This window comes from Chiloscyllium plagiosum, chromosome 22 (assembly GCF_004010195.1).
Source record: "Chiloscyllium plagiosum isolate BGI_BamShark_2017 chromosome 22, ASM401019v2, whole genome shotgun sequence".
Classification (NCBI taxonomy): domain Eukaryota; kingdom Metazoa; phylum Chordata; class Chondrichthyes; order Orectolobiformes; family Hemiscylliidae; genus Chiloscyllium; species Chiloscyllium plagiosum.
In genome coordinates this window covers 49435593-49449268 of record NC_057731.1, presented here as the reverse complement: position 1 = coordinate 49449268, position 13676 = coordinate 49435593, and the positions used below count along the sequence as shown (strand labels likewise).

The window sequence follows — 13676 nt, the reverse complement described above, 5'->3', positions numbered from 1 at the left end:
GGGATGGCTGTGGGGGATGAGGGGTGTTGAGGGATGGCTGTGGGGGATGAGGGGTGTTGAGGGATGGCTATGGGGGATGAGGGGTGTTGAGGGATGGCTGTGGGGAGGAACAAATGAAGCCACTGGACCAACTTTGGAAGAAACCAAAAAGAAAATACAGAAATCTGGAGCCAATGTTTCTTCTTACAACGTTAAGGCAAAACTTTAGCGACAGGTGCCCCACATTTCTTTTTGGATTACCTTTCAAGAGGAAGAGTGTGGTTGTCCGTTGAGCCCTTGTGTTGAGGGATGGCTGTGGGGAGGAACAAATGAAGCCACTGGACCAACTTTGGAAGAAACCAAAAAGAAAATACAGAAATCTGGAGCCAATGTTTCTTCTTACAACGTTAAGGCAAAACTTTAGCGACAGGTGCCCCACATTTCTTTTTGGATTACCTTTCAAGAGGAAGAGTGTGGTTGTCCGTTGAGCCCTTGGTGATGGTCTCAGATTGTGAAAGATGCTGTCTGTTCAAGAAGCATGGGCATCATAAAGAAACCTGCAACGCAGGGATCATTCTCAGGAGGAGGAATACTTCCCACTCTGTCCACATTGTGAGTCAGATCTGAGCATTGACCCTGAAGATGCTGGAAAGCTGTTCGGAAGCAAAAAATGATGGAAAATCCCAGCAGATCCCAACTCAGTGAGTTGTTCAAGGACTCTGTTTCTGTTGCTGAACGCTTCACTCTGGTGAGAATTCCTTGCACCGTTTCTCTGAGGACCTTCATTTTCCTTTTCTGTGGATATAGATTTGCTTGCTAAGTACGTCATGACCCTCTCTCACTGGTATCCCCACATACGGATGAGGAAGGACACCACTTCGACTGCGACAACACATCCATCCTAGGACAAGCCAAACAGAGAGAGACACGAGAATTCCTAGAAGCATGGCATTCCAACCGGAACTCTATCAACAAACATATTGACTTGGATCCCATTTACCACCCCCTGAGAAAAAGAGCAGGAAATGGCACCACAGTAGGAAATGATGTCACCACAGGAAATGACATCACCAATTGAAGGAAACTCAAACATATAAATAGAAAGCAGGTTACAGCACCAGTGCTTTATTCGGGAGCTCACTGAATCTTCCAGCTCAGTGAGCAAACCTATTTCCAGAACCTTAATCTGAGCTGCAAATCTTCTCAAAGCTTACTTTCCTTTTCTGTTCCACCCATTACCTCGATTCTAGTTACTGGTGGGGTGTGGGGTGAAGGGGTTAGGATGGAAGATGGGTGAGGATGGAGATTATGGTGCTGGATGTGTTGAAATCTGTGGAGGGTAAGTCGCAGTTGGGGAGGGGACAGTGGGGGGTGGCGCATGGTTAGGGAGCCAGATTGTGGATTGGGTGACAGTTTGGGATCTTGCAGATGGCACTCTTGCTGTCACTGCGCGTTAGTGTTGATGGGGATGAACATTTGTAAATGTAGCACCAATCAAACGGATTGTTTTGTGCTGGATAGTCAGAGTACCAGAGGGGTTTATAGCAGCATAAATATTCCCTTCAGTTTATCTATTCGATTCTAATCCAATCCCATTTTCCAGAACTATAGCCTTAGGATTGCTGATACATATCTAAATATTTCTTAAACAGTGAGAGGTTCTACCATCTTTACATGCAGTGGGTTCTGAATTCCCATCACCCTCTGAGTGAAAAATGCTTTTTTCACCTTAAACCTCCCGCCCATTGCCTTAAATCTATGCACGTCCCCCACCAAACGGTCAGTGATCACTCCACCATGAGGAAAAAGTCCTTCCTGTCTACCCTGGATATGCCCTACATAATTACATACATCTCAATCATGTGCCCCATTGCCCACCACCAATGACCCCCTCTGCCACTTCAAAGAAAACTATCCACCCTAGTCTGTCCAATCTCTCTTCGTCAATGGAACTCTCCAGTCCAGGCACCATCCTGGCACCACCTCTGTACCCTCTCCAGTGGATAGTGTCAAGCTGCTTGGAGCTGCACCCATCCATGCAACTGGGGAGTGTTCCACCACACTCCTGACTACTGGACAAGCTCTGGGGGATCAGGACAGTGTAAATAATCTGTTTTAGTGGTTGAGGAATAATTTTGGGCTAGGACATTTTCGGGGGAAGGTTGGAGGGGAAAGACCCCTTTCCCATTACTTTTGAAGGAATGATGGGGATTCAATACATTGCCTCAGTGGAAAGACAGTCCCTCAGGGAGTGTGGCACTCCCACACTACTGCATTGGTGAGTCAGCCTGGATTTGTCCTCCAGCCCTTTGAAAGTTGCTGGTTCCCAATCGTCCAAACAGAACTATGAAAGGGTTCACAATTCTCACAGACCCGTGTCAATCTCAATGACTTCTCTCATTCCACTTGGATCCAGACATTACCAAAGCTTTAGTTTGAAGTCTGTTTGTAAATGGAGAGAACTGTGAACCTACTGGAACGGTGCATACAGTCAGGAGATGTATATTGGACCAGGCAATCACATTGCCTCACCTTGTGGGACTGATGAGTTGCCAAGTGTTGACTTTACTCATTTCCCACTTTTTCTTTCGCCGTTCACAGGAGAAGTCATTTCAAGGACTTTTCTGACGTGGAAGCGATTCTTATCTTATAATCTATGCAATGTTTATGATTCAATGTACAAAACTCTCAGAAACACTCTGGGAAATGTTTGCTGGCTGTTTTTTAAAATAAGAAATTTGCAGGAGGTTGGTGCAGATGTGACAGGCTGAAGGACCTCTTCTGTACTGTACGGTTCTCGGAGTGACAACGTAGACTCGTAATCTGCCTTCGCTCTTAATAATCCTCACTTACCGAAGCCTATAAATAAACCAGAAGGTGCTGGTAAACTCTGAGCTGGTCAACTCAGCAGCTGAGAGTGAGAGAGAGAGAAAGAGAAGAGAGAGAGAGAGAGAGGTAACCGCAAGGTCAATGACCCTCTTGTCGAATGCTTGCCAAAAGAATAAAGCATTGGGAATCCCCTTGCTCCAAATTCATGGGACTGGTGTAGGACTTGAATTTATGTAGCACCTTTCAGGATCTCGGTTCACCAGGTTGATTCCGGAGGTGAAAGGGTCGTTGTATGAGGAGCAGTTGAATAGCTTGGCTTTAACTCATTGTCGTACAGCAGGTAAACAGACCCTTCGGTCCAACTCATCCATGCTGACCAAACATCCCAATCTGACCTCGTCCAATTTGCCAGCATTTGGCCCGTATCCCTCCAAACTCTTCCTATTCATATACCCATCCAGACGCCTTTTAAATGTTGCAATTGTACCAGCCTCCACCACTTCCTCTGGCAGCTCATTCCATACACGTACCACCCTCTGTGTGAAAAAAGGTTACTCCTCAGGTACCTTTTAAATCTTTCCCCTCTCACCTTAAACCTATGCCCTTGATTATTGGACTCTCCCATCCTGGGTAGAAAACCACCCTGTCCAAGCCCCTCATGATTTGATAAACCTCTATAAGGTCACCCTTCAGTCTCCGTTGCTCCAAGGAAAACAGCCCCAGCCTGTTCAGCCTCTCCCCATAGCACAAATCCTCCAACCCTGGCAACATCCTTGTAAATCTTTTCTGAACTCTTTCAAGTTTAACAACATCCTCCGATAGAAGGATGACCAGAATTGTATGCAATATTCCAAAAGTGGCCGAACCAGAGTCTTGTACAGCTGCAAGATGATCTCCCAACTCCTGAACTCAATGTTATGACCAAGAAAGGTAAGCATACCAAACAAATGTCTACTTCACCTTCCTGATGAAGGACTTCTGCCCAAAACGTTGATTCACCTGCTCCTCAGATGCTGCCTGACTTGCTGTGCTTTTCCAGCATCACAATCTCGATTCTGATCTGCAGTCCTCATTTTCTCACAGTCTTCACCATCCTGTCCACCTGCGACTCCAGTTACCTTATTCCATTAATGGTCAGAGAAGGGGCTGCAATATTCGTACCAACAGTGCGTCTCCGCATGTGAGATGAAGCTGGAATCAAAAAAACCTTCTTCTGTTGAGAGGGAAGTCTGATTGAGATCTATAAAATGCGAAAGGGGATTGATAAGGTGTCCATTGAACAGATGTTCCCCCTTATGGGACAGTCTTGAACAGGAGGTCATAGGTATAGAGTGAGAGGCGGTAGGTTCAAAGCAGAAATGAGGAGAAACTTCTTCTGTCAGAGGGGTTGTGAATCTTTGGGAACCATTGCCCCAGAGTGTGGTGGAGGCAGAATCAATCAACAGATTCAAGAAAGAAATCGATATGTTTCTGATGAAAACTGGGATGCAGGGAGCAGGCAGAGATGTGGAGTTGAACCGTGATCATGTTAAATGGTGGAGCAGGCTCACAGCTGACTGGGAGAAAGTGAGGACTGCAGATGCTGGAGATCAGAGTCAAGAGTGTGGTGCTCGAAGAGCACAACAGGTCAGGCAGCATCAGGAATGATGAAAGTCTTATGTCCAAAACATTGATTCTCCTGCTTGCCAAATGCTGTCTGATTGGCTGTGCTTTTCCAGCACCACACTCTCGACTCTGAGCTTGAATTGCCTACTCCTACTCCCGCTCCTAATTCCAATGTTCCTCAGGCTATCTCAAAGCACAGAGCAGCTAATCGTATATTCTCAAAGTGTAGTCACTGCTGCAATCTGATCAACGCTGCAGTCAGTTCTCACACACAGTAAGCTCCCACAAACAGCAGTGTGTCAATGACCAACTGATGTGTTTCAGTCGTGTGGGGTTGGTGGATGATAATTGGCCAAGATACGTCTTGGGTTCACTTTGACACTGCCACTGGTCCTCCCTGTGTGAATTCTGACCCTGTGCATCTGACTCTCCCACCCAGTCTCCTCTCCCCTCGCCCACAGCACAGCCAACGGGCGGGCAAAGATGGTGATAGCCAGGAAGACACAGATATCACACTGAAGACCATCAACTCCAGGCTCCAGTCAGTTGTGAAAAGTGACAAGAGTGTGCTGGGTTTCACAAAAACGTTGAGAATGATTCACACCAAGGTGGACCCATGCTGATTATTCTGCCAACAACTGTCCAGTCTTGAGGAAATCAGAGATTGAGTGCTATGCTATGTTAGCCAAGACTGGTGTACATCACTACAGTCACAACAACATTGTCCTAGGTACAGCCTGTGGTAAATACCACAGATTCTGACCACATCAGGAACATGCCAGAATATCAGTGAAAATTAAATTCAGCTGCAACTCTGAAATGTTGACAAGTAAACTTAATCTGTTGTAAAGGGAAACAAAAAAAAACATACTGGGGTAATTTGTCTTTTTTTGAGGTTGTACCATGGAATATTTTTTGCCCACCCAAGAGAGTAAATGGAGCCTGAGTTTAATGTCTCAAGCAAAAAGGAACACCTCTGACAGTGTGGCACTCCCTCAGTACTGTCCCTCTGACAGTGTGGCACTCCCTCAGTACTGTCCCTCCGACAGTGCTGCACTCCCTCAGTACTGTCCCTCCGACAGTGTGGCACTCCCTCAGTACTGTCCCTCCGACAGTGTGACACTCCCTCAGTACTGTCCCTCTGACAGTGCTGCACTCCCTCAGTACTATCCCTCCGACAGTGTGACACACTCTCAGTACTGACCCTCCGACAGTGCAGCACTCCCTCAGCACTGACCCTCTGAAAGTGTGGCACTCCCTCAGAACTGACCCTCTGACAGTGCTGCACTCCCTCTGTGCTGTTCCTCTGAGAGTGTGGCACTCCCTCAGCACTGACCCTCCGACAGTGCAGCACTCCCTCAGTACAGTTTCTCTGATAGTGTGGCACTCCCTCAGTAATGTCCCTCCGACAGTGTGGCACTCCCTCAGTGCTGACCCTCTGATTGACATTCTGCACAACGAAACACAGACATGTATAGAAACGCACGCACAGAAACAGGCACAAAACAAACACAGACAGACACGCAGGTATGGCAGAGACACACACAACAATGCACACACACAGACATGCCCGCCCGCACACAAGACGCACAGAGATACACATACACATGCAGATACAGCCAATACACAGTGTGGGAGGCCATATTGAAGCATCGTGGTATCTCCATACCTCATTTGCTGAAGGAGCTAGGGCCCAGACAATGTTCATCCCTCCGCCACCAGCACTATTAAGAACCAATAATCAATTGATTATCGCCCTGCTGTTTGTGGGAAGTTGCTGAGTGTAAATTGGCGGCTGATTCTGGGTGTAAAGGCAGGAACCTGAGATTGAAGACTATCAGATTAGCCATGAGCTCGTTGAATGGCGGAGCAGACTGGATGGACTGAATGGCTCTTACATCTTATAGTCTAGTGTAGCGTGGACGGATGAAGGAAACTAAGTTCAACAGGCTGTGTCTGAGGAATCGAAGGGTGTGAGCTCAGGGGTGAGATATTCACTTTGTTCCCCTTCCGTCCAGGTTTGGCAGCTGTCCATCGGGGGTGGGGGTTGGGGTGGTGGTGGTAATGCTGGATGGGAGAAGCTATTTAGGAAAAGCCTTGTGGTGATGCACTTGCAGTTGACTTTCTTGTGTTCCACTTGTTGCCAGGAACCTGAATGGGATATCAGCAGTGCTTTCGTTGCCAATGCTGCCAGTCATATTAGACCCAAGGGCAAAGGCAAATCTGACAAAAAATCGAAGGAAAACAAAGAGAATGAGACCAAAAGCCATGAGGTAAGTGTGGGCAAGAATTTCTCTTGTGTGTGTGTGTGTGTCTGTACGTGTGAGCGTGCATGTGTGTGCGTGCATGTGTCAGTGTGTGCGCGTTCATTTGTGTGCATGTGCATGTCTTTGCTTGTGTGTGTATGTCTGTGAGTTTGTGTCTGAGTGTGTGTGTGTGTATGTGTGAGTGTGTGTGAGAGAGAGTGAGTGAGTATGGGTGTGTGTTCATCCTGGATATGTCCAGCTCTGATTATTCAAATCAAAACATTGTCCTAAATTCTCTTTCCCTCTGATAATCACTCTGCAGCAAAATGGGTAGTAAATGGTGCTCAATCTCTTTCTAATGCTAAAGATAAGATGTAGGAGCTGTAGTAGGCCATTCAGCCTATTGAGTCAGCTGTGCCATACAATGGGGTTGTGGCTGATTTGATAACTTTCCTGCCTTTTCCCCATGACCCCAACTCCGTTACTGAAAGTAAATCTGTCTCAGCCTTGATATAGGCTCCCTACAGTGTGGAAACAGGCCATTCAGCCTATAAAGACACTCCAGCGAGCGATCCACCCCCTATCCTCTCCTGTAACCCTGCATTTCCCATGGATAACCCACCTAGCCTGCACACTATGGACAATTTAGCACGGCCAATTCACCTAACCTGCACATCTTTGGAATGTGGGAGGAAACCGGAGTACCCGGAGGAAACCCACGCAGACACAGGGAGAATGTGCAAACTCCACACAGAATTGACCCAGGTCCCTGGTGCTGTGAGGCAGCAGTGCTAACCACTGAGTCACCATAATGTGCTTAATGACCAACCTCAACAGCCCTTTGTGATGAAGAGTCCCACAGGTGCACTACCCTCTGAGGAAAGAAATTCCTCCTCATCTTTGTCTTATATGTGTGACCCTTTATTTGGAGATTACTGGAGGGTCCTACACTCCCCCACAAGGGGAAGCAGCCTCTCCACATCTACCCTGTCAAGGTCCCTAAGACTTATGCATGTCTCCTCCCACTTTTCTAAAGTCCAATGTGCCTACATCCAACTTACTCAACCTCTCCTCGTTAGGCAGTCCCTCCATATTTGCTATCATCTGAGTGGACCGGCTCCAATGCCTGTTTGTCTATCCTTAGGCCAGGGGCCCAAAACTGTTCACAGTCGTCCAGTTGTGGTCTGACTAATGCCTTGAATAGTTTTGGCAATGCGCCCCCACTTTTACACTCCATTTGCTTTGAAATAAAGGCCAACATTGCATTTTCCTTCCCTATTACCCAGTGAAACCGGATGCTCGCTTTATTGTGACACATGAGTGAGGGCTCCCAATTCTGTGCTGATTCAACAGATCCTTTGTCATGAGGGGGAATGGTATTAAAGGGTTATGGAGATAAGACAGATGGACCCAGGAGAGCCATGGATGATTTGAGCGGTGGAACAGGTTGGAGGGACTGACGGGCCTCCTGCTGCCTGTACTGAACAGCAAATTGTCTATTTAAATGGGGAAGGTGCATCATGGGAATGTTGCTAAGCTGTTAATATCGGAGAGCTGGGATGATGCACAGTCCAATTGATTTCTGTCACTGAAAGACAAGCAGAAACCTGCGCTGTGCACCACCTGATGGATGATGTTAATGTGGGGCCTTCTCTTGAGCTCAGACACTGATTAGGAACAGTTAAAGCAGGAGAACAGACAAGTTACCACATGAATAAAAATCACTAACTCCAGCTGGGAAAAGCTTTGTGATCGTGCGAGGATATAAGTCAGGTGAAGAATCATCAGCAAGTGACCACAGGGTATAGTGGATAAGAGACAGTCAGTTGCGTTTAGAGGACAATTGCTTTTGTGAGTGGAGTGCGTGATCCAGCTCATCAGCGCAGCTTTGTTTCTGGGATGGTTTAACGATGGAAAGGGAGATTTTTATCTTGGGCAGTCCCTCAGGATCAAGGATGATTTGTTTGCGCTCCAATTCTGTGAGTTTGGAGATGTGATTGAGCGGCATGGTAGGTCTGTTGTTAGCACTGCTGCTCACAGCACCAGCGACCCGGATTCGATTCCATCCTTAGGTGACTATCTGTGTGGAGTTTGTACATTCTCCCTGTGTCTGCGTGAGTTTCCTTGGTTTCCTCTCACAGTACAAAGATGTGCAGGTTAGGCGGATTGGCCGTGATGAATTCGATGAATGAATGCTTTATTGTCACGTAGATCTTGAAGATACAGTGAAAAGTGTTTTGTCATCACAATCTAGCACCATTTTGAATTACAATAAGGATAAAAAGAAGTTACTTAAATAAGAGTTTATTTTCTGTTCAAATTGAGGTCTCAAGCACAGCTTCAGGGCTTCTGAAAGGTGGGCCTCAAGGAGTCCCGCTCCAGGAACAGAAACGACAATGCCGATGCCCCAGGGGATCCTGGCTCTGCTGCTGCTGCCAACACCAGAGGTCCATGCTCCGGACCTACCACCACCTGAGGTCCAGGCTCCGGGCCTACTGCCACAGGGTCCAGTATCTGGGCCTACTGCCACCAGGACTCCAGTCTCCTCGCCCCCTCCCTGCTGCCAGGGGTCCATGCTCCAGGTCTACCGCCGCCTGAGGTCCAAGCTCCAGGCCTACCACTGCTAAGGGTTCAGGCTCCAGGCCTACCGCCGCCAGGAGTTCAGGCTCTGGGCCTATCGCCACAGGGTCCAGGCTCTGAGCCGAGCACTGCCAGGGGTCCAGGCTACGAATCTACCGCTGCCAGGGGTCCAGTCTCCAGGCCTACTGCCATCAGCAGTCCAGGCTCCAGGTCTACTGCCATCAGCTGTCCAGGCTCCAGGCCTACTGCTGTCAGGGGTCCAGGCTCCGGGCCTACCACACTAAGGGTCCTGATCCATGCCACAGCGCCACTGACACTACTTTGGCCTCGAAGATAAGAAAGAGAAAAACCAAGACATACATGGAGAAAACGATGACGCCGGCATGGAGCGGATGGGGTCCGTGAGCCCGAACACTACTCACTGTACCAACACCATCTTGACTACAATGGCTGTAGTAAGATTGTAGTAAATTGCCTCATAGTGATCCAGGGATGTGCAGACTGGGTGGATTAGCCAAGGGAAATGCAGGGTTACAGGGATAGGGTAGGGGTTGAATCCGGGAGGGACACCACTAAATACTGACCTCCAGCTTTCCACCACTACCCTCTGCCTTCCATGGGTAAGCCAATTCTAAATCCAAGTGGCCAAGTCACTGTGGATCCCATGCATCTTAATATTCTGGATGAGCCTGCCATGAGGGACCTCGTTTAAAGCCTTACTAAAATCCATGTAGACAACATCTACTGCTCTATCCTCATCGATCAGCTTCATCACCTCCTCGAAAAATTCAATCAAGTCAGGAAGACATGACCTGCCCTGCACGAAGCCATGCTCACTGCCCCTAATTAGTCCATGCTTTTCCAAATGTGAGTCAATCTTATCCCTAAGAATTCTCTCCAATAGCTTCCATTGTGAGACTCACTGGCCGATAGTTTCCTGGAATATCCTTATTTCCCTTCTTGAACAGAGGAACACCATTAGCTACTCACCTGTCCTCTGGTACCTCTTCAGTGGCTAGCAAGAATACAAAGATAGAGTCGTAGAGCTGTACACCACCAATTTTGGTGAAAGTCTTGGTAAAAGTCCAGCAATCTCCTATCTTGCCTCTCTCAGTAACCTGGATAGACACCATTGGGCCCTGGGGACTTATCCACCTTAAGGCTCTTCAAGAGACTCAACATCACTTCTTTCTTGATCTTAAAATGCCTGAGCATTTTAGCATGCTCCACTCTAACCTCACTATCCTCCATAGCCACCTCCCGGGTGAATACTGATCTTTCTCTCTCTTTCTTTTACTCTCACTATGTTTTCTCTCGCTCCTCTCTCTCTCTCTCTCTCTCTCTCTCTCTCTCTCTCTCTCTCTGGAAGCTGGTTTCTTCGACCCCCGCCAGTGCATTTTGTGTGGTAGACGATTAAAAAGTAGGATTCACTCCTGCACAGTGCAGCGCAAAGAGTGTTAGTGGTACGGGTCCAGTCACCCTTCTTCAGAACTGCTCACTGGACCTGAAATGTTAACTCTGTTTCTCTCTCCAGGTGCTGCCAGACCTGCTGAGTTTCTCCAGTAATTTCTGTTTTTGTTTAAGATTTCCGGCATCCTCAGTTTTTTGTTTTACATTAATCCAGAGTAGCAGGAAATGTTCTGGAGACTTGGGTTCGAATCCTGACAGGGTAATTAAAAAAAAACAAATCTGGACTGAAGGGTCTCGTGATGACCATGAAACCATTGTGAATTGTTGTAAAAACTCATCTGGTTCACTCAACGTCCTTTAGGGAAGGAAACTATTGTCTTTATCTGGTCTGGCCTACACGTGACTCCTCACCCACAGCAATGTGGTTGACTGTTATCTGCCTTCTGGCCAATAAATGCTGTCCACATCCTGTAAATGAATTTTTAAAAATTAATTTAGTGGATTTAGCTGAGGAATTTATGTGTGAAATGCATACTTTCACCTACCCCTCTGTTGCCTATTCTCTGATCTTTTGCTGTCTGTTAATTTTATGGTACATTTTGTGTCCTTTAGATAAAGGGTGTTTATTCAGCCCATTTTTAATCAATGGCTTTTAAATTGACTTTTCAGCTCAGTGATTTGGATCCATTAATATTGAAAAGCAGGCAACTGGCTGGTAGGTCATTTCACAGTGACGTTTAAACGGTTTTTGTAATCTTAAGTTTATCATTTGTTTTCTCCACATTAAACATGAATCCTTGTCTCTTTGGAAGCATTAATTGTAGGAAATGCGGTTCATAATTCCTGCCTCTCAGCCTTTCATGTTCTCCCCTCTGACTCCTGTCCAATGGTGAAACATACTCATTTTGCAAGTTGACCTTCTAACTCCAAAACTGACCCATCACTTCTCTCACTGACCCATCACTTCTCTCACTGACCCATCACCTCTCTCACTGACCCATCACCTCTCTCACTGACCCATCACCTCTCTCACTGACTTTTGTCTCTGTAACATTGACCCATTTCCAACACCTGCTTCAGCTCATTGTCTCTGGAAGCAGTCTCCCATGTATGTGTTCCCTCTGACCTGGACTATTCCACTGTGCACCCTCTCATCCTCTGCCCTCCACCCCAAAACGGAGCTGTCTGTGCCCTGACTCTCCACCCAGTGTCGATTGCCCATTAGCCCCTGTACTTGTTAATCTGGCAAGGCTCCCAGTTCAGCCCTATTCTGACTTTAACACTCTCCTCCCAGTGTTCAAACCTTTCCCCCATGGCCTCATTCCCTGCCAAACCTTGGAACTCTAAGACCTGTGCACGTTTCCAAGTTTGGTCTTTTGTGCAATCCTGGTCTTCATCGCTCCAGCATTAGTGGCCACGCCTTCAGCTGCCCAGATTCCTCCTTAAATCTTTCTACCTTGCTTCTACTTGCTCACTTTCTCTCCCTTTCTTTCTTTCTCTCTCTCTGTAATTCTGTCTCTCCCTCTGTCTGTCTCACCTTATCTTTCTCTTTCTATCCCTCACTGTCACTCTTTCCTTCTGTTTGTTTCTCTCGATCTCTCTCAGTTTCTTCCTTTGCCTCTCTCTCTCTCTCCATCTCAGTGTCTCAATCTGTCCGTTTGTCTCTCCATTCAGATGTTCTAACCTATTTGCCTACCTGACCTAATGTTCCTGTACGTGTCTTAGTGTTTAAGCTCAGGATGTTCCAGCCTGTGTTTCAACCAGTGAGGTACTTTCTGAAGAATGTAGTCCTTGTTGTAATGTGGGAAGCGTGACAGCCATTTTTGTGCACAGGGAGAGCCCACAAGCAGCCACAGGCCAGATTAAACCACTTTTATCTGAGGTTTTATTTGTGCAATGAGTCGTGGACAGTTTGGGGGGAGGAAACCTTCATGGCTAACCTTGAAAATGGGATCTTTCTGTGCCCACCTGGAGGGGGAAGGAGGGCAGTCAGATGAGGCCTCAGTTTCTGGTCTCACCTGAAGGAGGCAGCACCTCTGACCCTGCGGAACTGGGAGTGTGGGCCTTATTTTCTGTGGACTATGGGCTTGAACCCAGAACCTTCAGCATCAGAGAGGAGAGAGCCAGCCATGAGCTGCTGTTCACAACCTCAAATAACAAGGTGGAGGGTTAAAAACCTAGCAGCAGTGTGTTCCCGGAAATGAAAGATCTCCACTCCATCTTCTTTCAAAACTTGTAAACATTTTTGGGTTGTGACCTGTGGATTAGAGTGAGAGGGAAGGTGGCCTTTGCATTGACTATTTGCATTGAACTCTGTTCAGTAAACTTGTTCAGTGTCTGCTCCTGGTCACAGAGGGACCCACGATGTAGACCAGGGTGCTCCAGCCCAGGGGAATGGGAAGGTGCGGGGGCATGTCATTCTGTGACAGCACCAGTGAATAAACATTAAGAAGATCAGGATAAAAGCAAATTACTGCGGATGCTGGAATCTGAAACCAAAAGAGAAAATGCTGGAAAATCTCAGCAGGTCTGGCAGCATCTGTAGTTTTGACAAAGAGTCAGTTAGACTCGAAACGTCAGCTCTTTTCTCTCCTTACAGATGCTGCCAGACCTGCTGAGATTTTCCAGCATTTTCTCTTTTGATCAAGAAGATCAGGTTTGACGAGCAGTAAACATGAAGTTAAGAAAAAAAACTCACACAATTCCAAAGCGATTAATTGATTGTTTTAAATCAGTGAGTGAGAAATAAAGATGAGTATTACAAAAGTGCCAAGCAGCAAATGACTACAACATTTTTGATTCACCAACTTGGTTAAGAAATAGCTCAGAGTGAGACCGTCGAGGCCCTGAGTCCCTATTATGAGGGAAGGGGAAGGGAACTGAGGCAGAGTGGGAGAGAGTGAATATTGACCTTGTGTCAGTGAATGTTATCAGCTATTGGAATTCCTCTCGTGCACACCTCCCCACCCCCACCATGCTCCCCCTCCCCTCACACACTCCCCCTCCCCTCACACACTCCCCCTCCCC

At 47.2% G+C, this 13676-nt stretch overlaps 1 protein-coding gene across 3 annotated transcripts in view; it reads left to right on the top strand.

Annotated features, from left to right (window-relative positions):
• zgc:123010 (uncharacterized protein LOC641500 homolog) overlaps positions 1-13676 on the top strand; it is a 151511-nt gene that overhangs the window by 73410 nt on the left and 64425 nt on the right. For all 3 annotated transcript variants that reach the window (XM_043713012.1, XM_043713011.1, XM_043713013.1), the window contains exons 6-7: positions 6561-6686; positions 11319-11364. In XM_043713012.1, the coding sequence (XP_043568947.1) occupies positions 6561-6686; positions 11319-11364 (172 nt within the window). The remainder of the gene's footprint in view (positions 1-6560; positions 6687-11318; positions 11365-13676) is intronic.